The following is a 26,587-nucleotide window of genomic DNA, read 5'->3' as shown; positions in this document are numbered from 1 at the left end:
GACATTCAATGAAATCACATATCACATAAAGTAAAAGGGTTTGTGTCTTGTGTTTGCCTTCAGTTTCATGTTAGAGGCACAAACTTCTGGGCTCAAGCGCTATAACCCATACTGGAAACCACCAATTAAAACAACAACGGAATATATTGCAAGTGGGAACAGCTATGTCATTTAAAAAGGAAACGTTTTTGCAAAAACTGTCACACTGCAGTGCTGTTAGGTGATTCATATAAAGCTTGCATTAGCATGCTGAATATATATTTTTTTCAGAATATGCTCAAATGATCTAATCATTGCCACAGGTTTGCTCACTTAAAATATACCAGAAGTAGCCCAGTGGCACAACCTCTTGAATGTTGCAATTACAATATAAGTATAATGCATGAGAAAACTTTTGTTTATTTTTTATACAAAACAAAAAACCCCATTCCCCTTCCCCAATACCCCACAACAAAACAAACAAAAAAACACCAAACCTTCATAAGACACCACTTGCTTTTTTTTTTTTTTTCGCTTTTTTTTTTTCCTACAGTTCTATTTATATCACTAAATCCAGAAATCCAGGGTGGCCAATATATTCCCAGGTTAAAAGAAGGGATATTATCATGCACTCCATAGTTAACAGTAGACACAGAAGCTTTATGTTTTTAAGCAAGATCAGGACCAGTTTTATAATGCCATATATAACAACATTAACTACTCTGATCACCTATTTAGAATGTCAGTGTCACTTTTTATAACATACAACTACCTGCTTTAGCTTTATTAAATAAAATTTTTAACTCCTTAAAATTGTTAACGCTAATGAGTTTTTTGTTGCTAGATCCAAGGTTTCTGTAATTTCTGAAATAATGTTTAATTGATCTGATGTTCTGTATTTTTTCATGATTATTTTTAGGGAAATAGCATATGCCCATTAGTACTTATGTTCACTGATTTGAAATGTCTCTAAATTAACTTTTCTAATAAAGGCCACTAGAAAGGTAAAATTAATCAAAGCTGAATCTGCCAAATACAAATTCATATTTGAGAGCTTATTTTCCAATCCTAGATATAATGGCATATGTTCTTCTAACAAAACTGGTTTCTACATTTGTATAAAGCCCTCACAAGATTTAAGCATTGTTTTGAATGTGAATGTCCTTTGCATGTATACAATTTATTTCTACTCGGGAATGTACAAATAATTTTATACAGTACGATGCTAGTACTGCTCTGTACTTTATATATATATATATATATTTAAATAAAAACAAGTCCCCAGTCAGAAATAAACTGACAAAATTTACATTCTTTTCTCTTAAAAAGTAAATAAAATAGCATTATTTAAAATGTGAATTAGCTATGACATACAGTACAACTACATAGATACATATCAACACAGCACATTCAATTTGCCAAAAATTAATAATTACAAAGATAATATGGATGCTGCCATATATATATATGTATGTATGTACAACCAGATTTTAATTATAAGATGTTTTATAAGGGAGAAAAAAGTATCAGCTGTTCTTATTATTGTTGTTATGGAGCTGGGAGGGTTAAGGATGAAAAACAATTCATTAGTCTTTATTGTTAACTTCATTACTCAACTAATAAGCCATTCTTTTTTCCACTTCCCCTACGCTGCTGAGAGGCAGCAATTTCTGTGTTAAGTGGCTTGCAGTTACTTGGCATTGCAGACAATCCAATTACATATCTGAGTTCTCTGTAGCTTGCCAGCAATAATGCACCTGGTCAAAAAACACCTTCTTTCAACTTAAGCTGTAGAATAAAGACTCATCAATGAGTGCTGCATTTTTGTTGTTAAAAAATGGCACGTTTAAATTTCTAGAGCGATTTTCTCAATGTTTCATTTATATTCATAGCTCTTTCTAAAGAATATCAAGGCTTTTATATTAAGCCTATCAAATGTCTGTGATTCAGTGAACAAGCAACCAGTGAACAAGCATTTCATGTTGTAAAACTAAAGATGCCTTGATATTATTACGGAACACGTTGTATGCAATCTCATGTCATCTCTGACATAAGGAGTTAAACTGTCTTTTATACACATGTATCTATTATCATATTCATTCACACTGTTGTTTTTGGCAATAGAAAATGGAACACTTTCTAAAATGGGATTGTAGGAACTGAAACTATGTTTGTTTATCACTTGGCAGTTGACTCAATCAGGTCAGTTCCCAATCCATCACTTTGGTATTTCATTCAGTATCTTATATTTCAAAATATCGGTTTTATAAAAAGACAGATTTGGCAAGATTAATTTTATATATATAAAAAAAAATTCTAATGTGGAAAAACACATTTAGAAAAGCTCTAACTTAAGAAAAAAACCCACACAACTGAAAAAAAAAACACAACCCACACTGTTTCAGTCTGTAGCTACTGGGAAAAATGTAGTGTTCATGACATTTCTGTTTGACATTTGTGAATAAAGAAAAGAGAAAAAAATGGCACATGTCAATTAAAAAGAGATTCTGTGATATTCCATGTACATCCTAGGTTTGTGTTAGGTATTTCATTACTGTCTTCTGTGAATCTTTCTAAACTGTGAAAGCATGGTTAAATTTTACATCCATACACATCTGTATTTCTATTTTGCAATCCCAATATTCCAGCCTCAGAAGTGAAGACAGAATGAAAACACCCATGTCAAGAATTTAAAAATCATACTATCAATACTTTTGATCCTTCAGAAAAAGTACATTTTGTAAAATTAGAATGACTGATATTTTAAATATTGATGATAGCATTTTTCCTGACCAAATCACTCAATAGAAAATATTTTACCAAGAAATGCAACTGGGAAAAAGGCCATTATACCTTTAAAAACATAAAGCGGGAAGGGAAGGAAGGAGAGAGAAATGGTCAGGGAAAGAGGAAACCGGATTGACTTTGCTTCAGTATCAAAAAAAAAAAAACATCCTTTGTGAGAGTATGACTGAGAATTTAAAACACATTGAGTCATGAGGCTTTGCCTAAAAGATAAGGAAATGTGCTGTGAATGTAGTTCAGCATCTTTTGTTTTTTCTCCATATAGTTTAAATAAAAACATAATATTAACTACAAACTCTGTGGATGTTCAGAGTGAATATAATTTCAGCAATAAATTAGTATTATGCAAATTGTTTTCACAGATAATACAGTCCCTCTTCTGTATCTTCAGTCACGTAAAGGTGATTTTGCAGGGCCTCCTTGGCACAATTAAACCAGGTTGTACTCCTTCAGGTTTAACTGTAGGATTGTATCCTTGACAGCAGCAAAGACGAAGCGTATATTCTCTGTGTCTGTAGCACATGTGAAGTGGGAGTAGATAATTTTGTCACTGTCTGGATTCAGGTCTACAAACATCTTCAAGATGAACTCTCGTGCTGCTTGTGCATCCCGTTGTGGTCCTAATAATTAAGAAGAGAAAGTCAGTTTTCTTATAGTCAATTCAAAATTTGAGCTTCTTTAAGAGGGAACCTTAGGAGCAGAAAACAGAAGAAAGATTCAGTCTGTGATCCTCACATAAGAGAAGGGAACATTTTTACTAATAAATACTATTATATAGTATTTTTTTTCCAGTAGGAACCATTAAAAAATAAAAATGGAATGAAATTCCAGAAGTTGATCATGCAAGAGCTGGTTTTTTTTCCTGCTTACTATCCTTTCTTCCATAAAATAATGTCTAAAATGGAGAGATGAATTGGATGATCTGTAACCACACAAAATGAACAACAGAAATATTAGTTACATTATACTAATAAATCATTATAAAATTAATAGAATTGTTCAATTTTCATTCTATACCTACTGTATTTAAACTGTATTTTTAAAAAGCATAAACAAGTTATATCCTAAATTGGTCTGACACTCCAATAGAATTTCATTTAATTAGTGATAAAAAACATATGCCCTCTAGTTGAAGCTGGTCAACTGCAAAATGTTACTGTTCTAACAAATCAGTTATCTAAATTGCATAAGATAATGATCCTGTTAAATCTATATTGAGGTTGTAATTCTCAGAAGAACACAAAGTCTATGTAACCAAACTACATGTTCTACTTTACACAAGAGTCAATCTAGAAAAGTGAAGATTAACCTGCTGGACGTCATCTAGGGCATCTGTCACATGAAATAAACTCAAAAAGACAAGAATATTTTCAATTCTCTTGAATTCTCTTCTAAATAGTTCTCTTCTGTATAGTACTACTTGCAGATGACACCAAGCTGAGTGGTGCAGTTGACATGCTGGAGGGAAGGGATGCCACCCAGAGGGACCTTGACAGGCTTGAGAGGTGGGCCTTTGTGAACCTCGTGAATGTTAACGAGGCTAAGTGCAAGGTCCTGCACCTGGGTCGGGGCAATCCTTAGGCTGGGCAATGAGTGGATTGAGAGCAGCCCTGAGGAGAAGGACTTGGGGGTTACTGGTGGACGAAAAACTGAATATGAGTTAACAATGTGTGCTTACAGACTAGAAAGCCAATCGTATCCTGGTCTGCATCAAAAGAAGTGTGAGGTGATTCTCCCCCTCTACTCTGCTCTCATAAGACTCTACCTGGAGTGCTGCGTCCAGCTCTGGGGCCCCCAGCATAACAAAGGCATGCACCTGTTAGAGCGGGTCAAGGAAAGCCACGAAGATGATCAGAGGGCTAGGGCACCTCCCCTATGAAGATAGGCTGAGGAAGAGAAGCCTGGAGAAGAGAAGGCTCCAGGGAAACCTTATAGCGGCCTTGCAATACTTCAAGGGGGCCTACATGAAAGATGGGGAGAGACTATCAGGGAGTGTGCCGATAGGACAAGGGGTCATGGTTTTAAACTAAATAGGGTATGTTTAGATTAGTTATTAGGAAGAAATTCTTCATGGTGAGGGTGGTGAGGCACTGGAAGTTACCCAGAGAAGTTGTGGATGCCCCATTCCTGGAAGTGTTTAAGGCCAGGCTTGATGGGGCTTTGAGCAACCTGGTCTTGTGGAAGGTATCCCTGCCCATGGCAGGGGGGTTGGAACTAGATGATCTTTAAGGTCCCTTCCAACTCAAACCATTCTATGACTGGGCTGGTAGGAAGACTGGACACTCTTCAAGAAGGTAATCTTAAAGGCACAGGAGCAGGCCATTGCAATGTGCCGAAAGATGAGCTGGCAGGGGAGAAGACTGGCCTGGGTGAAGAGATACCTTTGTCTAGAACCCAGGAAAGAACTCAGGAGAATTTATGACCTTTGGAAGAAGGGGCAGGCCACTCAGGAGGACTACAAAAGTGTTGTGGGGCTATGCAGGGAGAAAATTAGAAAGCCCAAAGCCCAACTGGAAATTAATGTCTGCTGCCGTCAAAGACAATAAAAAATACTTCTATAAATACATTACCAACAAAAGGAGGACTAAAGGGAATCTCCATCCTTTATTGGATGTGGGGGGAAACATAGAGACAAGGGATGAGGAAAAGGCTGAGGTACTTAATGCCTTCTTTGCCTCTGCCTTAGTAAGACCAATTATTCTTGGGGTACCCAGCCCACTGAGCTGGAAGACAGAGACAGGGAGAAGAATGAAGCCCTTATAATCCAGGGGGAAATGGTTAGTGACCTACTATACCACTTGGACATGCACAAATCTATGGGGTACATCCAAGGGTGCTGAAGGAGCTAGCCAAAGTGCTCAACAAGCCACTTTCAATAATTTATCAGCAGTCCTGGCTGTCCAGGGAGGTCCCAGTTGAATGGAGGTTGGTGAATGTGACGCCCATCTACAAGAAGGGCAGGAAGGAGGATCTGGGGAATTACAGGCCTGTCAGTCTGACCTCGGTGCCAGGGAAGGTCATGGAGCAGATCATCTTGAGTGCCATCTTCTGGCACACGCAGGATAACCAGGTGATCAGACTCAATCAGCATGGTTTTATGAAATGCAAATCCTGCTTGACTAACCGATGCCCAGCCTATCCCCGAGCAGCCGGTTCCCCCACCCCTGCCACCCCCTCATTTCAATTGTTCAGCATGACGTCAGATGGTATGGAATACCAATTTGGCCAGTTTGGGTCAGCTGTCCTGGGTCTGTCCCCTCCCAGCTCCTGCTGCACCCCTAGCCTGCTCGCTGGCAGGACAGAGCGAAAGCTGAAAAGTCCTTGGCTTAGTGCAAGCACTGCTCTGCAACAATTAAAACATCAGTGTGTTATCAACATTATTCTCATCCTAAATCCCAAACAGGGCACCCTACCAGCTACTAGGAGGAAAATTACCTCTATCCTAGCTGAAACTAGGAAAATATCTACCCCTTATTCCAAACCATTTATGTCATGCTCGGGTCCCACACTTCCCAATACATTCCAGTTAATCACCACCTTCATACATGTATATAAAATGTCCATTAAGTTTAGTCTGTGACTGACTTCAGGCTCCATCTGTCCCAGCAGTCTTTCAGGGCAGAAGAGATGGTGTGTGATGTTGGATCGTCACACGTTGAAGCCTGTTCTCGTTCCATCATACCGCTGTGCTTGTCCAATTCTATTAACATTCATTCATTGTTATCTGCCAGACAGTTACTGTGATACCATTAATGGGACATTAACATATAGCAATCACGATGGTGATGACATACCGTATTAGGTAATAATTAACATGATACAATTCAACTCAAGGGCTATTCTCACCCAATATTAAATCCCCTTGAGGTACACGCCGGACCTCCCCATTCTTTAGCATTACCCACCAAGTGCACCCAGGTCCTTGGCACCCTGGTAGCTTCTTATACAGTGCGGCTTCTTCAGCACAGGCTACCTCATCTTCCGGTGATATCCCAAAATATTTGCCTTCTGGCCAGTCCACAATCACTTCCAGGATTCCTGGGTGACTGGAGTTTCCTATTCGAGCCTGCTGAGTAATCAGTGCAACCCACTTACTCCATGTAGCATCAGTTGCATAATGTGTAGAGGGGGTCCTTCCTTTGAACACCTAGCCCAGTACCGGCAGTCGGGGTGCCAGGAGGAGCTGCGCTTCAGTACCGACCACTTCCGAAAGCAGATCGAACTCCTTCATATGCTGCCAATATCTCCTTTTCGGTTGGAGTGTAGCGGGCCTCAGATCCTCTGTATCCCCGACTCCAAAACCCCAGGGGTCGACCTCGAGTTTCCCCAGGTTCTTTCTGCCAGAGGCTCCAGGTGGGACCATTCTCCCCGGCTGCGGTGTAGAGCACATTCTTTACATCTGGTCCTGTTCGGACTGGCCCAAGGGCTACTGCATGAACTATTTCCTGCTTAATTTGTTCAAAGGCTTGTCGTTGCTCGGGGACCCATTCAAAATGATTCTTATTATGGGTTACTTGGTAGAGCGGGTTTACAATCAGACTGTAATTTGGAATGTGCATTCTCCAAAACCCCACGACACCTAGGAAAGTTTGTGTTTCTTTTTTGCTAATTGGTGGAGACATAGCTGTTATTTTGTTGATCACATCCATTGGGATTTGACGACGTCCATCTTGCCATTTTATTCCTAAAAACTGGATCTCTCGTGCAGGTCCTTTGACTTTATTTTGTTTTATTGCAAATCCAGCATTCAGAAGGATTTGGACTATTTTCTTCCCTTTCTCAAAAACTTCTTCTGCAGTGTCACCCCACACAATGATGTCATCAGTGTACTGCAGGTGTTATATATTGTATATGTATATTCCCTGTTACCCGACGCTTAATTCCCCCCCTATTTCCTCATTGGCTGAGTACTACAGCTTCACAAAGTACTCGATACTTATTACTGTAACATATATGTACAATTTAATTTGACAAACCGTTAATTTCACCTTTTCCTTTTTTTTTCCTTCTTCTCTCATTACTAGAGGGCCCGTGATTTTTGTTTTTGATGATTTCGTACTGCTCATCCTGTTTTTCTTAGCTACCCTCCTTATTTTGGGACAGTGGGACCTTCCCCTTATCTGCTTAACGTACTCCACACTGCTATGCTGCACAATCATTTTTGAATACACAAGGTTAGTGGAATTCTCCACTGCAAAAACACCTTCTATTGCAAAAACACAACTTTGTTTCTCACAATTCCCCCCTCTTCTTTTCTTACTCTTACTGTTGTTTTTCACATACCCCACTCTTGAGTTTTTCCAACATTAAGGTGCAGTATTCTTCGAATGTCATGGGGGATGACAGATATACAATGCCATTATTATTGTAATACCAACAAATAGTTGTTTGAGCCAATTCCATTCAGGTAACCACGAAGTTAGTTTCTCCCAAATGTTTCTAAATCCCCAGGAAGTGTCATCTTGAGCCACTCTATGTAGGATCTTGTTGTGTTTTTTTTTTTCCCAAATATTTTTGAGATCAGTCAAATTTGTCCCATTTGATCTAGATATATACAGCAACTAGCACTAATTACAGTGCACACTCCTTCTTGTGAGGTTATTAATAAATTTAATACCGTTTGATTCTAGAGTACTATTTTTGCAAATTTATCTCCTTTTTCTTTCATCCCGGTGATCAGACTCAATCAGCATGGTTTTATCAAATGCAAATCTTGCTTGACTAACCTGATCTTCTATGATAAGATGACATGGTGTATGATGGAAAGGCATTGGATATTATTTACCTGGACTTTAACAAGTGTGGTGGATATGCTTTAATCCTGCACTTGACATGTCTTGCTCAGGCTTATGAGCCACAAGTAGGCCTCAATGTGATCGTTCCTTGAACTGGACAGCTCTTTAATAATGGAGTGCCAGGCAGACACCTGATGCCAGGAAATTCCTCATGGGAAAATGATGAATCATATCAGAGTCCAAGATCAACATGATAAGGAATCTGAACTTGACTATGAGTCAATCACTTTATCTAATATAGTGCAGAATCATTCCTTTGTTATCTATGATTCAAGGAAAAGCCATCATGGCATCATTCCTCTGTTATCTACAGAGTGTGGTGAAGCCTGACACTGCCTCATTCCCCTGTTATTTGTACATTACAGGCACAGGACAAGAAGGCCTCCCCCTGACTGTATGTATCCAAAGCCCCTGTGACATGACTAATTGAGAAAGGCGCAATTATTTGCTAAGGGTGTGTGTGTGTGTGTGTTGCACAACTTGAATGATAGCCAAAGTGAAAAAAGAAATGGATCCTGGAAAATTGCTGACTAAAAGTCAATCATCTAGCAATCCTATAGTGATCCCAAGCAAGCTCTCCAGGGACCGCAGCAGGCCGTGACCCACCAATCTCCCACTCCCAATCTCCAATCAATTGATCTCCCACCAATCCGGGACGTCTCTCAGGGTACCCCTGAGGTAAGATGTCTCTCAGGACTGACTCCTCGAGGATAAAAGCTCGTCTGTGGACAAACGCTGATGAGGGAGAAGGGTGAGTGATTCACTAAAAGGGGGGAATCTTGAAAGCGTGAGACTGAGTTTAGAACCCCCCCCTGCAGTAAATCTTGGGCAAACCTTGCCATTCTTGAATCTTTAACTATGTTGCTGTTTCAACTGTAGCAAATTCTGTTGAAATCATTGTGTTAAATTGGCTGATGCTTAAATGCTGATTAAGTGCTGTTAAGAATCATACAATCTATTCTTGTGATTTACTATAAAAGTATAAAATAAATCCTAAATTACTACTACATTAAAGTTTTGTAAAATCTATTCTGTGACCTCAAGGCATCTGATGCTGTCTCCTACAGCCTTCTCTTGGAGAAACTGGATGCTCATGTCTTCAAAGGATGTACTGTCTGCTGGGTAAAAAACTGCCTGGATAGTCAGGCCCAAAAGGTCATTGTGAATGGAGTTAAATCTGGTTGGTGGCTGATCACCAGTGGTGTTCCCCAAGGCTCAGTATTGGGGCCAGTTACATTTAACATTTTTGTTAAAGATCTGGATGAGGGGATCAAGTGCATCCTCAGTAAGTTTGCAGATGACACGAAGTTGGGCAAGAGTGTTGATCTGCTTGAAGGTAGCAAGGCTCTGCAGAGGGATATGGAAAGGCTAGATCAATGGGCCAAGTCCAATTGCATGACATTCAACAAGGGTAAGTGCCGGGTCCTGCACTTGGGTCGTAACAATCCCATGCAGTAGTATGACTTGGAGAAGAGTGGCTGAAAATTTGCGCAGCAGAAAATGACCTGGGGGTGTCGGTTGACAGCCAGCTGAACATGAGACAACAGCGTGCCCAGGTAGCCAAGAAGGCCATCAGAAATAGTGTGGCCAGCAGGACTAGGGAAGTGATTGTCCCTCTGTACTCGGCACTGGTGAGACCACACCTCAAGTACTGTGTTCACTTTTGGACCCCCCACTACAAGAAGGATATTGATTTGCTGGAACTTGCATTTAAAAAGGAGCAACAAATCTGCTGAAGGGTCTGGAGAACAAGTCTTATGAGGGAGCGTTTGAGGGAACTGGGGTTGTTTAGTCTTGAGAAGAGGGGACTGAGGGGAGACCTCATTGTTCTCTACAACTACCTGAAAGGAGGTTTCAGCAAGGTGGGTATTGGTCTCTTTTCTCAGGTGACAAGTGATAGGACGCATCAGGGGATGTTTAGATAGGATGTCAGGAAGAATTTTTTAATGGAAAGGGTGATTAGGCATTGGAATGGGCTACTCAGGGAAGTGGTGGAGTCACCATCCCTGAAGGTATTTAAGAGACGTGTGGATGTGGTGCTTGGGGACACGGTTTAGTGGTGGAGTTGGTAGTGTTAGGTGATGGTTAGGTTGATGGATCACTTGATGATCTTAAGGGTCTTTTCCAACCTAAATGATTCTATGATTCTCTTCTATGATCAAACAAAACTTAGAGTGACTCATAAATAAGTATTGGCTGATCCTCCAGGCTGTTTACTGTGAACACATCCTTTCCTCTCAAATAGGAAAAATACCTGTAACTTTTTCCTATTATCACTTTAGTTTTGAAAATGAGAAATTTAATCTTTTTTTTTTTGTAGCTTTCAAATCTGCTGTTCACTCTCTGGTGAGACAAAAGAGATTTTATTATATGAATTTGATTTTTCCCCTGTTACTAAAGACTCCACTCAGTTCATAGAATCACAGAATACCCTGAGTTGGAAGGGATCCAGAAGGATCATTGAGTCCAACTCCTAAAAAGTACCTTAAAATACCTTACTTTTTACCTCAGGAGCACTTTATAAAAGTACAATTTCCTTAGGAATGTTTCACATAATGTTTTCTGAGACAAGCACATTACATTTTACATAAGTAAAATAAAGAAAACAAGAAAGAAATGGTATAATGAAAGAGTGGCAGGAGTGATACTGGTCTCTCTGACAACCCCAGAGAATTTATGACACTTCTATTTAAATATACAGGCTTAAACAAACAAACAAACAAAAATCCTCAAAAAAGACTATGAGTAAAAATGAGAAGAAATGTGGTTTTATTTATTTTTAACTTTATACTTCACTTCAAGCATTCACCTCAACTTAGGAATAAGAACAGAATAAGGTTCATTGCTAATATGCTGTTACTCATCTAAAAGCAATAATTTCACATGAAAGGTACTGCCATCCTATCCACAGTTAATGGAGTTATAAAATGAAATCTGTCCTGGTTCCAGTTAGGACAGAGTTAAGTAGCTCATAGTAGCTGGTAGGGTGCTATGTTTTGGATTAGGATGAGAAGAGCGCTGATAACATGCTGATGTTTTAATTGTTGCAGAGCAGTGTTTACACCAGGCCAAGGACTTTTCGGCTTCTCGCTCTGTCCTGCCAGCGAGCAGGCTGGGGGTGCAGCAGGAGCTGGGAGGGGACAGACCCAGGACAGCTGACCCAAACTGGCCAAAGGGGTATTCCATACCATCTGACGTCATGCTAAACAATATATAGGGGTGGCTGGCCGGGGTGGGGGGGCCGGCTGCTCGGGAATAGGCTGGGCATCGGTCAGCGGGTGGTGAGCAATTGCATTGTGCATCACTTGTTTTCTTACACATTATTATTGTTAATACTATTATCATAATCACTATTATTATTATTATTGTTATTATTATATTCCTTATATTCCTTATATTATTATATTCCTGTCTTAATAAACTGTCTTAATCTCAACTCACCGGCTTCACTTTCCCGTTTCTCTCCCCCATCCCAGAGAGGGAGGGGGGAGGGTGAGCGAACGGCTGTGTGGTGTTTAGCTGCCAGCCGGGTTAAACCACAACAGTCCTTTTGGCGCCCAACGTGGGGCTCGAAGGGTTGAGATATCGACAAATCTGACCAGAGTGTGTTAAACTAAAATTGGTATAAGTATTGGACCTGCTTAATAGGTGCTAGTCACGATGTTGATTGCCTTAATCTCCAGTCTGCTGTGCCTGTTTTCCAAATTGAGTTTTATAGCACGTTACTTTCTGTATGTGCTCCCTGTTGCACTGTTTATCCTTTCCGGGCCCTGGTTTAAGATTGTTATGGTACTGTGCGGTGTAGCAATGGCTTATGAAATGATGAAATATCTGGTCACGACTCTAACCTGGTATTTGTACTCAGCACTGACGTCGACTCTATACTTTGGAACCCATATCTCGGAAACTATTAGCAATTACACCTATTGCCTGTTTTCGTTAGGGAGCCAATCTGTGAAGGGGACAGGGGAAGACATGTTTCCCTACCTGTTCACTCTCCCTTTCTCCTTCACCACCACCCTCTTATCCCCCGAGCTAGTTACGGTGGTTCTCCGAGATGTTGAATATCCTTGGGATACTCAGACCAGCCTGCTCTTGTAGTTATGTCTCCTGAATGCGCTTCAGATTTTGTGGAGGGTTAAACAACTACTTAGGAATCTCATCCGGAGATCTGTCTTGAGGCGGGATAGCTGCGAGTGGCAGGGAGTGTGGGAGGATATGGGCAGGTTTCTAGAGCAGTGGTCACCTCCAGTGTTTTGGACATTCACCCCTGAACAACTGCAAAATCCTAAAAAGCTGGCAGAATGCTTGAAAAAAAGGTGTCATGACTCTGGCAGTTCCAAAGTGACACAAATCACTGTAGCATCACTTGTGCATCACTTGTTTTCTTACACATTATTATTGTTAATACTATTATCATTATCACTATTATTATTATTATTGTTATTATTATATTCCTTATATTCCTTATATTATTATATTCCTGTCTTAATAAACTGTCTTTATCTCAACTCACCGGCTTCACTTTCCCGTTTCTCTCCCCCATCCCAGAGAGGGAGGGGGGAGGGTGAGCGAACGGCTGTGTGGTGTTTAGCTGCCAGCCCGGTTAAACCACAACATTATTTTTAACTTTATACTTCACTTCAAGCATTTATGCATTTATATCAAGAATTTATGACACTTCTATTTAAATATACAGGCTTAAACAAACAAACAAACAAAAATCCTCAAAAAGACTATGAGTAAAAATGAGAAGAAATGTGGTTTTATTTATTTTTAACTTTATACTTCACTTCAAGCAGTCACCTCAACTTAGGAATAAGAACAGAATAAGGTTCATTGCTAATATGCTGTTACTCATCTAAAAGCAATAATTTCACATGAAAGGTACTGCCATCCTATCCACAGTTAATGGAGTTATAAAATGAAATCCTAGAAATCTAGAAAATACCTCAAGATTTCAGTGACTTTAAAAATTTCAAGTATTAGAAATTGCTATTTTTAATCATTTTTTCTTTTCATATAATTAAAAAGAAAATATGACCAGCAAGCCACTCAACAAAAAACTAACCATTTGGTGTACTAAGTACAGTTTGTAATGAAGAATATGGATGCAATGAAGAATGGGTGATAATTTGTCATTACTGGAGTGTTAATGGAGCATGAGCTCTGGTGTAAATATACTTACCATCATACTCTGGGAAATAATCAACTAGATGGGAGTACAAAATTTTCTCCTCTAAGAGATCTTTTTTATTTAAGAACAGAATAACCGAAGAATTCTGGAACCATGGATATGTAATAATTGTTCTAAAGAGTGCTTTGCTTTCTTCCATTCGATTCTAGAATTAAAAAAAAAAAGATTAATTTATTTGGTTGTATTTTTTTTTTTAAATTAAATCAATACATGCAATTCCATTTTATTTACTAAACAGATCCATTTCATGTTTTGAATCTTGTAGTATCTAACTGATTTAATTACAGTTTATATGTAAGCTGTTAAATATGTAGGCAGCTTCCTTTTGCAATCTCAATAACAGAAACATAATAAGCATAATTATTCTTTAAAACACAGGTCTTGAACATGATAGCTGTAACAGGTAATGTTGTAAAGACTGACTATGCACAGTTATGCTCAGCCAACAAACTCATGGGTATTGAAATACATGTGGTTCAAGGCAGAGACAAGCATAAAAAAAGACATAATAACAAATTCAAGTTTTAAGAACCTTATTTATTTTTATGCCTTTCGTGAACTTTAAGTGCAAGTAATCCCTAATTTTTTGAAAGAGATTATCTTTAAAATAGTTCCAGGTAAAACTGGAATCTATTGGTAACCTGAGAATATTTCCCCAAATCAAAAGCTTATGACATAAAATCTTACAAACGATAAATTTCTTCCTAATGTCCTTGGGTTAGCCTTTACATAAATTACTTAATTGCTCCTGAAAAACATTTAGCATTACAGTTGAAATGTAAGTGAAGCATACAGTTCTGTTTCTAAGGGATTTCTCACACTTTATGTTTCATTTTGATACAATTCTGAAGAACTGCTAGGGTGAAGTTCAACAAGGCCAAGTGCAAGGGGCCTGAGGAAATCTTAAACACAAATCCAGGCAGGGTGGAGAATGAGTTAAGAGCAGATCTGAGGAGAAAGACCTGGGGGTGTTGGTTGATGGGAAGCTCAACATGACATGGCAATGTGTGCTTGCAGCCCAGAAAGTCAACCATACACTGGGCTGCATCAAAAGGAGCATGGCCAGAATATTGAGGGAGGTGATTCTCCCCGTCTACTCTGCTCCTGTGAGACCCCACCTAGAGTACTGTGTTCAGCTCTGGGTCCCCCAGCACAAGAAGGACGGGGACGTACTAGAACGCGTCCAGAGGAGGGCCATGAAGATGATCAGAGGGCTGGAGCACCCCTCCTATGAAGGTAGGCTGAGAGAATTGGGGTTGTTCATCCTGGAGAAGAGAAGGCTCTTGGAAAAAAAAAAAGTTATTTAGATAATTGCCTCCACGAACAGTAAAAGTATTCTCAACTCTGTGGCCTCATGTAATTTCATATTTTTGGCCCACATCAAAAGAAAGTGTGACTGGGACATTGTACTAATTTGTCATCCATTAAGAGAGCACACTAATGAATGCTACAGAAGTTCCATCTAGGCTTTGGATACTCATCTATTTTACAGATGTATTTTGTCCTGATTCAAAACATGAGTATGTAGACCTGCATCTACAAATCTGTATACAAACACAAATGAATACACACTAAAAACGCCTATTCTGTATTCATGTATTTCATGTAATTTTAGCACAATAGACTTGAACATGAATATCAACCGACCCTGAACGTGTGCGGGATTTGCTACTCCACCTGGATCCCTACAAGTCCATGGGTCCGGATGGGATTCATCCCCGGGTGCTGAAAGAGCTGGCGGACGTCATCGCGGAACCTCTCTCAATTATTTTTCAACGATCCTGGGAATTTGGAGAGGTCCCGGTAGACTGGAAGCTGGCAAATGTTGTGCCGATTTACAAGAAGGGTCAGAAAGAAGACCCTAGCAATTACAGGCCTGTCAGTCTCACGTCAGTGCCTGGTAAAATCATGGAGAAGATGGTTCTCGAACTTATTGAGGCTCACCTGGGGGACAAAGTAGTCATTGGTCCCAGCCAGCATGGGTTTGTGAAGGACAGGTCCTGCCTAACTAACCTGATTTCCTTTTATGATAAGATCACCCGTATGATGGACCAAGGGAAACCAGCTGATGTGATTTTTTTGGACTTCAGCAAGGCTTTTGACACGGTTTCCCATAGGATCCTACTGGACAAAATGTCCACCATACAGCTAAATAAAAACATCATACGATGGGTGAGCAATTGGCTAACGGGCAGGGCCCAAAGGGTTATGGTAAATGGGGCTGCGTCAGGCTGGCAGGCGGTCACCAGTGGGGTCCCTCAAGGCTCCATTTTAGGGCCGGTACTTTTCAATCTTTTTATAAACGATCTGGATGTAGGAATAGAAGGTATTTTGAGCAGGTTTGCTGATGACACCAAACTTGGAGGAGTTGTGGACTCGAATGAGGGTGGAAAGGCCTTGCAGAGGGATCTGGATAGGTTGGAGAGCTGGGCGATCACCAACCGCATGAAGTTTAACAAGAGCAAGTGTCGGGTCCTGCACCTGGGACGGGGAAACCCTGGCTGCACATACAGACTGGGCGATGAGACGCTAGAGAGCAGCCTAGAAGAGAGGGATCTGGGGGTCGTGGTAGACAGCAAGTTGAATATGAGCCAGCAGTGTGCCCTGGCGGCCAGGAGGGCCAACCGTGTCCTGGGGTGCATCAAGCACGGCATCGCTAGTAGGTCAAGGGAGGTGATTGTCCCGCTCTACTCTGCGCTGGTGCGGCCTCACCTCGAGTACTGTGTGCAGTTCTGGGCACCACAGTATAAAAAGGACATGAAACTGTTGGAGAGTGTACAGAGGAGGGCTACGAAGATGGTGAAAGGCCTGGAGGGGAAGACGTACGAGGAACGGCTGAGGTCACTGGGCCTGTTCAGCCTGGAGAAGAGGAGGCTGAGGGGAGACCTCATCACAGTCTACAACTTCCTCGTAAGGGGGTGTGGAGAGGCAGGAGACCTTTTCTCCATTAACACCAGTGACAGGACCCGCGGGAACGGGGTTAAGCTGAGGCAGGGGAAATTTAGGCTCGACATCAGGAGGGGGTTCTTCACAGAGAGGGTGGTTGCACACTGGAACAGGCTCCCCAGGGAAGTGGTCACTGCACCGAGCCTGTCTGAATTTAAGAAGAGATTGGACTGTGCACTTAGTCACATGGTCTGAACTTTTGGGTAGACCTGTGCGGTATCAAGAGTTGGACTTGATGATCCTTAAGGGTCCCTTCCAACTCAGGATATTCTATGATTCTATGATTCTATGATCAGCATAAGCGAAACTCGGTGGGATGAGTCCTGTGACTGGCGTGTTACAATAGATGGTTACAGGCTCCTCAGGAGGGACAGGCAGGGCAGGTGAGGTGGTGGGGGTGGTGATGTATGTGAAGCATGGGCTGGACTGTGTGGAACTTCAAGGGCAAAATCCTCTGTGTAAGGATTAAGGGACGAACAAATAAAGGGGATGTTGTTGTGGGAGTCTATTATAGACCACCCAGCCAGGACGACAATGCTGATGAATTATTCTTTGAGGAACTACGAGATGCCTCAAGATCAACTCCCCTTGTCCTTATGGGGGATTTCAACTTGCCAGACATCAACTGGGATCACCACACAGCTGACACGAGCAAGTCCAGGAGGTTCATAAAACACCTAGATGATAACTTCTTGGTGCAGGTGCTAAGGGAGCCAACTAGGAAAGGTGCCCTCCTAGATCTGTTGCTGGAGAACAGAGAGGGCCTTGTGGGGGACGTGGCAATTGGCGGCTGTCTCGGTCATAGTGACCATGAAGTGGTTGAGTTTAGAATTTATGGTGACAGAAGGAAAACTGTCACCAAAACTTCAGCCCTGGATATGGGGAAAGCAGACTTCAGGCTGCTCAGGGAACTAGTCAGCAAGGTCCAACAAAATGTCCAGCATGCAACTAAACAAAAACATCACAAGATGGGTGAGCAATTGGCTGACGGGCAGGGCTCAAAGGGTTGTGGTAAATGGGGCCACATCAGGCTGGCGGATGGTCACTAGTGGGGTCCCTCAAGGATCCATTTTAGGGCCAGTCCTCTTCAGTGTTTTTTAAATGATTTGGATGTAGGACTAGAAGGTGTTTTGAGCAAATTTGCCGACGACACCAAACTTGGAGGAGTTGTGGACTTGGATGAGGTTGGAAAGGCCTTGCAGAGAGATCTGGACAGATTGGAGAGCTGGGCGATCACCAACCACATGAAGTTTAACAAGAGCAAGTGCCGGGTCCTGCACCTGGGAAGGGGCAACCCTGGCTATACATACAGACTGGGCGATGAGATGCTGGGGAGCAGCCCCGCAGAGGGGGATCTGGGGGTTTTGGCTGATAGCAAGCTGAATATGAGCCAGCAGTGTGTCCTGGTAGCCAGGAGGGCCAACTGTATCCTGGGGTGCATCAAGCACGGCATCGCTAGTCGGTCGAGGGAAGTGATTGTCCCGCTCTACTCTGCGCTGGTGCGGCCTCACCTTGAGTACTGTGTGCAGTTCTGGGCACCACAGTACAAAAAGGATGTGAAACTGTTGGAGAGTGTCCAGAGGAGGGCGACAAAGATGGTGAAGGGCCTAGAGGGGAAGAGGTATGAGGAGCGGCTGAGGTCACTTGGCCTGTTCAGCCTGGAAAAGAGGAGGCTGAGGGGAGACCTCATCACAGTCTACAGCTTCCTCACGACAGGGAGTGGAGGGGCAGGCACTGATCTATTCTCTTTAGTGACCAGTGATAGGACCCGCGGGAATGGTGTCAAACTGAGGCAGGGGAGGTTTAGGCTAGACATCAGGAAGAGGTTCTTCACCAGGAGGGTTGTTGCACACTGTAACAGGCTCCCCAGGGAAGTAGTCACTGCACCAAGCCTGTCTGAATTTAAGAAGCGTTTGGACTGTGCACTTAGTCACATGGTCTAAAATTTTTTGTAGACCTGTGTGATGCCAGGAGTTAGACTCGATGATCCTTATGGGCCCCTTCCAACTCGGGATATTCTATGAGTTTATGATTCTATGATTCTATTTTTAACAGTCTAAGCAGCACCAGTCTATTCTACCTAGGACAACTTAAGGATAGTAAAGTTTCCTATAAATTGAAAACACTCATGTCACTGCACAGTGCCTTTATTAAGTACTTGTAGCACAAACATATCATAGAAAAGCTCTTATAAAGTTCTTTCCATTTAAATTTGTAGTTGTGGCTGAGGTACAGAAGCCCTAGTTTTCTAAATACTCTGTTCTGCCATCATGCAGTGTACTCGGTCTGGCTGGGATGGAGTTAATTTTCTTCATAGTAGCTGGTAGGGTGCTGTGTTTTAGATTTGTGACCCAAACAATGCTGATAACACACTAATGTTTTAGCTATGGCTGAACTGTGTTTGCACAGTGTCAACACCCTCTCTGTTTCTTACTTCCGCAAGGAAATAGGCTGGGGGCGGGCAAAAGGTTGGGATGGGGCACAAGCAAGCAGATGACCCTAACTAACCAAAGAGATATTCCATGCCTATGAAGATGTATGCCTATTCCATGCATATAAACATCGTGCTCAGCAGTAAAGAGTGGGGTTTAGGGCTTAGCCATTTTTATATTTTTTTCTTGCTTTTACTCTTCCTCTGCCTCTTCCACCATCCCACTGGGGTGGGGTGGGGAAAGTGAGCAAGCAGCTGTGTGGTGCTTAGCAGTCTACTGGGGTTAACCCACAACATACAAGTATTATTTATGGTAAAATAGCAGTTCAACATAAATTAAGTACTGTGAATGTGTCCTGGTTTCAGTTAGGATAGAGTTAATTTTCCCCATTAATTCAAATTAACCCCATTAATTCAAATATCCTCAATCTAATAAAGTGGAGTTCTTCAGGATTTTAAAGAAGCTATGGTAAAACCTCATTGCATGAGTACAAAGGCACCCCAAAGAACAAAATAATTTCCCTTTCACTAGACAAATTCAACTAAGATTTTTCTGCTTAGAATCACAGAAAGGACCTGTGAAAGTCACTAGGTCCAAATCTTTGCTCCCAGCAGGACTAATTTAGTCCAGTCAAGCTTTGACCAGCTCCTAGAATGGAAATCCCACAAGCTCTCTGGGCAACCTGTTCTACTTCACTCATCTGTAGTCATCTTTCAGCCCTGAAGACCAAACTAAATGCCATTTTACTGAGGGTCACTGTATTTATAGACAAGGATGAATCATTAGATAGTTTTAGCATCCCCCTGGTGGTAGTGTTTTGGACAGAGCATTTTTAAGAGATTTTCCCAGACCTTTTAGATCTACACTGTTTCTGAAAAGGACTCCACTAGTTACAGGCCCCTTCTTCCTTCCCTCACCCCTCTTCCACTTCTCTGATTGGAAGGACCTTCTTGTGTTTATTTACTGTCCTGGTTTTGGCTGGGATAGGGTTAGTTTTCTTCCTAGTAGCTGGTATGGTGCTGTGTCTTGGATTTAGGGTGAGAATAATGCTGATAATACACTGATGTTTTAGTAGCTGCTGAGCAATGCTTACACTAAGTCAAGGACTTTTCAGCTTCTCATACTGCCCTAGCAGCAAAGAGGCTGGGGGTACACGAAGCTGGGAGGAGACAGACCCAGGACAGCTGATCCAAACTGGCCAAAGAGATATTCCTTACCATATGACATCATGCTGAACAATAAAATGGGGGGAGTTGGCCAGGAGGTGTGGCTGCTGCGTGGAGACAGGCGGTCATCAGTCAGCGGGTGGTGAGCAATCGCATTGCACATTACTTGTTTTGTGTATTCCTTTATCATAATTATTATCATTTTCCTTCATTTTCTGTCCTATTAAATTGTCTTTATCTCAACCCACAAGTTTTATTTTATTATTTTTTTCTGCTGACCATCTTCCCCATCCCACTGGGGGGAGTGGAGGGAGTGAAAAAACGGCTGTGTGGTACTTAGCTGCCTGCTGAGTTAAACCACAATATTTATTCAATGACTTTTGGAAACATTGCTTCTGTTACTTCCAGACCTACTGGTTCCATTACATTACTCACAGTAAAAATGTTACCTTTCCTACTGGTAGGGCCATGCAAATATCCAGCTACTGCTAAATAAACCCACTATTCTACATTTCAGAAACCTATTAGATCCAGTGGTGGACCACAGCTTTGCACATATGTTCCTAAATAACAGTAATTGCTTTAAGAGTTTGTAACTGGATACTGAAAACAGAATGAGAGACCATCACATTATAGTAACAGAATTATGATCATTGTGAGAAGCAGTCATGACAGGACTCTGTTTTACCACTGTAGAGAACTCAGAAGAATGGAGATTACATATCAGCTACATAGCAGATCTAGGCAAGTTTCTGGGGAATTATTTTTATTCAAAATTAAGAGAAAGGTAATAACTGTAAAAATATTTGTTGGAATATTTTACAAATGGCTGATCAAAACTGGCTGAAAAAAAAAATCAGTCTGATTATCCTATCAGGTTAGATGATGAAGGTCCTTAAAAGCAGACAAATAATTTGGTTCCACATGGCAAGGAAGTGAAAGACAGTAGAAAGACACACATATAGTAAAAGCAAGAAGCTGGGAAAATTATCTTTGTGGCAGCATTTTTGTGGATATACATTGAGCAATGTGGCATTTGTAAAGATCACAAAAGGGAAGGAAATATTGGTTTAAGAGAAATTCAATTACACATTATTATTTTATTGATGAATAAGTTGAATAGCACTGGACCTAGTACTGACCCCTGGGGGACACCACTAGTCACAGGCTTCCAACTAGACTCGGCAACATTGAGCACAACCTTCTGAGATCTGCCATCCAGCCAGTTCTCGATCCACCCCACTGTCCACTCATAGATCGCACACTTCTGGAGCTTGCCCAGGAGGATGTTATGGGAAACAGGGTCAAAAGCTTTGCTGAAGTCAAGGTAGACAACATCCACTGCTCTCCCCTCATCCATCCAGCCAGTCATCTCATCATATAAGGCTATCAGGTTGGTTAAACATGACTTCCCCTTGATGAATCCATGCTGACTGCTTCTGATCACCTTCTTTTCCTCCACGTGCTTAGAGATGGCCTCAAGGATGAGCTGCTCCATCACCTTTCCAGGGATGGAGGTGAGGCTGACTGGCCTGTAGTTTCCTGGGTCTTCCTTCTTGCCCTTCTTGAAGACTAGAGTAATGTTGGCTTTCGTCCAGTCCTCAGGCACCTCTACTGTTCTCCAAGACCTTTCGAAGATGATAGAGAGAGGTTCAGCAATAACATTGGCCACCTCCCTCAGCACCCTCAGGTGCATCCCATCGGGGCCCATAGATTTGTGGGTGTCTAGCTTGCCTAAATAACCTCTAACCCAATCCTCTTCGACCAGGGGAAAGTCTTCCTCTCTCTGGGTTTTCTCTCTTGTTTCCGGGCTCAGTAGTGCATGGGGGCTAGCCTTAGCAGTGAAGACTGAAGCAAAGAAGGCATTCAGTAACTCCGCCTTCTCTGTATCCGCCGTCACCAAGGCACCGCCTCATTTAGCAGCACACACACATTTTCCTTAGCCTTCCTTTTGCTGCTGATGTATTTGAAGAAGCCCTTCTTGTTGTCCTTGATGTCTCTTGCTAAATTTAATTCTAACTGGGCCTTGGCCTTCCTCATTGCATCCCTGCATTCTCTGACAATGTTCCTAGACCAACTGGTCTGTCCCTTCTTCAACATCATGTACGCTTTCTTCTTCTGTTTAAGTTTTCCCAAGAGCTCCTTGCTCATCCATGAAGGTCTCCTGCCCCCCTTGCTCGACTTCTTTCTCGTAGGGATCCACCAATCCTGAGTTTGGAGGAAGTGGTGCTTGAATATTAGCCAACTCTGCTGGGCCCCCTTTCCCTCTAGGGCCCTGGCCCAGGGGATTCCTCCAATTAGGTCCCTGAAGAGGTCAAAGTTAGCTCTCTTGAAATCCAGGGTTGCGATCCTCCTTTTTGCCCTGCTTCCTCCTTGCAGGATCTTGAACTCCAACATCTCATGATCACTGCAGCTGAGCCGGCTCTCAACCTTCACTTTTCCAACTAGACCATCTCTGTTTGTTAGTACCAGGTCCAGCAGCGCCCCTCTCCTTGTTGGCTCACCTACCACCTGTGTCAAGAAGTTATCCTCAGTGTTCTGCAGTAACCTCCTGGACTGTTTGTTCTGAGCTGTGTTGTCTTCCCAGCAAATATCGGGGTGGTTAAAGTCTCCCCTAAGAACCAGGGCCTGCGAACGTGAGGCAACTTGCAGCTGCCTGTAGAAGGCCTCATCCACTTCCTCTTCCTGATCCGGTGGCCTGTAGTAAACACCCACCACGATGTCACCCCTGTTGCCCTGCCCTTTAATCCTCACCCATAGGCCCTTGACTCGCACTTCGTCCCCCCTATTCTGAGCTGCATACATTCCAGTTGCTCACTCACATAAAGAGCAACTCCACCACCTCGCCTTCCTGGCCTGTCCTTCCTAAAAAGCACAAAGCCGTCCATTGCCACATTCCAGTCATGAGAGCTGTCCCACCATGTCTCAGTAATTGCGACAAGATCATAGCCCTGCAACTGCATGAACATCTCCAGTTCCCCTTGTTTATTCCCCATGCTGCATGTGTTTACATAGAGGCATTTGAGTTGGGCTCCCAATGCATCTGCCTTTCTGGATGGGGCAACTATAACTCGTCCATGTGGGCCTATGGTAGCTCTCCTGTTAAGCTCTGTTCCCTCTCTAGGTTCTGGGCATCCTTTGCTGGCTGTGGTGTTCAGCTGGCATGAGTGGAATGGCATGTCATCCCGTACCTTATCGTCAGCATCCTTGATGATATCCCCCTCCCCAACTGAATCTAGTCGAAAGCCCAATCAATGAGCCCCGCCAACTCATGACCAAGGACCCTCTTCCCCCTTGGGGAAAGATGAATCCCATCTGATGCCAGCAAGCCTGGTACTATGTAAGGCTTCCTGTCGACAAAAAAAAAACACAAAATTTTGGCGATGACACCAGCCACGGAGCCATGTGTTAATGGATGCTATCCTTTTGTTCCTGTCACTGTCAGTACTAGGGAGAACGGAGGAGAAGATGACTTGCGCACCCGAATTCCTGATCATCTGTCCCAATTCCTTGAAGTCCCTTTTGATTGCTATTAGGCTACACGTTGCCACTTCTTCTCCTCCCAAATTAGCATTTTAAAATGCAAATCTTAGCTGCAGCATAATCATGTAATTTATTAATATGCAATATGATCTTGAGAACCCAAATAAAAGCTTGAAAAAAGAGCAAAAATCTTTATTTTAAAAGAACCTTTTCCATCTCTTATTAACAAAAAACAGTAATGTAAACGACTCTCTTAAAAGGGTTACAAATAGCCCATCTGCATAGGACCTATAAATGAATTAAATCTTAAAAGAAAAGACAATGAGGTCAAATGGCTTTGTTACTCAGTCAGTGAAAACCCAGCAAGTAAACCTCCTATAAAATACAAGCTTTTAAAATGCTATTAATGTTAATATTCTCAGATATCTGTGTCAACAGAGGCATTTCAATGATTCTTTTATATGTGATTTCATTTATTAATGAAAAGAAATTTCTTAGTGTCCTGGTTCCAGTTAGGACAGAGTTAATTTTTCCTCATAGTAGCTGGTAGGGTGCTATGTTTTGGATTAGGATGAGAAGAACGCTGATAACATGCTGATGTTTCAATTGTTGCAGAGCAGTGTTTACACCAGGCCAAGGACTTTTCAGCTTCTCGCTCTGTCCTGCCAGCGGGCAGGCTAGGGGTGCAGCAGGATCTGGGAGGGGACAGACCCAGGACAGCTGACCCAAACTGGCCAAAGGGGTATTCCATACCATCTGACGTCATGCTAAACAATATATAGGGTGGCTGGCCGGGGTGGGGGGCCGGCTGCTTGGGGATAGGCTGGGCATCGGTCAGCGGGTGGTGAGCAATTGCACTGTGCATCACTTGTTTCTTACACATTATTATTATTAATACTATTATCATTATCACTATTATTATTATTGTTATTATTATATTCCTGTCTTAATAAACTGTCTTTATCTCAACTCACAGGCTTCACTTTCCCGTTTCTCTCCCCCATCCCAGAGAGGGAGGGGGGAGGGTGAGCGAACGGCTGTGTGGTGTTTAGCTGCCAGCCGGGTTAAACCACAACACTTAGCAAGTAAAATAATGGAGAAAATGTTATTTTCCTAAGGCATAGAGATGGATAAATGATATATGATATAAGTATATATCTATGTATATATATAGGATACATATAATATATAAATCATAGAATCATTGAGTCATTCAGGTTGGAAAAGACCTCTAAGATCATCTAGTCCAACCATTAACCTAGTACTAAAATCCACCACTAAACCATGCTACTAAGTTATAAATCTGCACATTTCTTGAAGAACTCCAAGGATGGTGATTCAACCACTTCCCTGGACAGCCTATTCCAATGATGCACAATCCTTTCAGCAAAGAAATTTCTCCCAATATCCAACCTGAACCTCCCTTGAGGCAACTTGAGACCATTTCACCATGTCTTATCACTTGGAGCTTGGGAGAAGAGCACGATCCCCACCTCTCTATAGCCTCCTTTAAGGTAAATGTAGAGCATGATAAGGTGTCCCCCAAGCCTTCTTTTCTCCAAGCTAAACAACCCCAGCTCCCTCAGTCACTCCTCACAAGACACGTTCTCCAGACCCTTCACCAGCTTTGTTAGCTTTCTTTGGACACACTCCAGCACCTCGATGTCCTTCTTGTAGTGAGGGGCCCAAAACTGAACACAGTATTCAGGGTGCAGCCTCACCAGATCCGAGTACAGGGGGACAATCACTTCCCTAGACCTGCTGGCCACACTATTTCTGGTACAAGCCAGGATGCTGTTGGCCTTCTTGGTCACCTGAGCACACTGCTGGCTCATATTCAGCCAACTATTAACCAATACTCCCAGGTCCTTCTCTGCCAGGCAGCTTTCCAGCCACTCATCTCCCAGCCTGTAGCTCTGCTTGGGGTTGTTGTGCTACACGTGCAGGACCCGGCACTTGGCCTCGTTGAACCTCATACAGTTGGCCTCAGCCCATCTATCCACATTCCTCTGCAGAGCCCTCCTACCTTTAAGCAAATCAACAGTCACCTCTAACTTGGTGTCATCTGCAAACTTACTGAGGGTGCACTCGATCCCCTCATCCAGCTCAATGATGAAGATATTGAAGGTAACTTTCCCCAATACTGAGCCCTGGGGGACATCACTAGTGACGGGCCTCCAGCTGGATTTAACTCCATGTGGTGGTTTTACACAGTTGGGCAGCTGAACCCCACCACCACTGCTCTCTCACTCTCCTCCTCAAAGGGAAAGGGGGAGAAAATACAATGAAAAGGGCTCAAGGGTTGAGATAAGGACAGAGAGATCACTCAACAGTTATCATCATGGGCAAAACAGAATCAGCATAGGGAGTTAATGTAATTTATTACTTATTACTAACAAATTAAAGCAGTGAGAAACTAAAAACAAACTAAAAACACCTTCCTCCCATCCACCTTCTTCTATGTTCTCCCCCTGAGCAGTGCAGAGAAACAGGGGAATGGGGAAATGTGGGTTGCGGTCAGTCTGTAGCACTTCGCTCCTTCACGGTCACTCTCTTCCCCTGCTCCAAAGTGGGGTCCCTCCCATGGGATACAGTCCTTCCTGAACTGATCCTACCTGCTCTTGTTTGGGCTCCTCTCCACGGTCTACAGGTCCGGCCCGGAGTCTGATCTGGTGGGGGTTCTCCATAGGACACAGCCTCCTTCAGGTCAGATCCACCTGCTTCACTGTGGTCTCCTCCACAGGCTGCAGCATGGAAATCTGCTCCGCTGTGGTACACCATAGG

At 42.5% G+C, this 26,587-nt stretch overlaps 1 protein-coding gene across 3 annotated transcripts in view; it reads right to left on the bottom strand.

The window, feature by feature from the left end:
- Positions 1 to 492: 492 nt before the first annotated feature.
- The window catches only part of LOC308184778 (guanine nucleotide-binding protein G(q) subunit alpha-like), a 135,435-nt gene continuing 109,340 nt past the window's right edge, over positions 493 to 26,587 (bottom strand). For all 3 annotated transcript variants that reach the window (XM_080572318.1, XM_080572317.1, XM_080572319.1), the window contains exons 7-8: positions 13,768 to 13,921; positions 493 to 3,404 (exon numbers count right to left, since the gene is read on the bottom strand). In XM_080572318.1, the coding sequence (XP_080428444.1) occupies positions 3,214 to 3,404; positions 13,768 to 13,921 (345 nt within the window). In that variant the 3' untranslated portion in view covers positions 493 to 3,213. The remainder of the gene's footprint in view (positions 3,405 to 13,767; positions 13,922 to 26,587) is intronic.

Source organism: Anser brachyrhynchus (genome assembly GCF_964034855.1).
Source record: "Anser brachyrhynchus genome assembly, chromosome: W".
Lineage (NCBI taxonomy): Eukaryota > Metazoa > Chordata > Aves > Anseriformes > Anatidae > Anser > Anser brachyrhynchus.
This window is presented reverse-complemented; position numbering and strand designations above follow the sequence as displayed.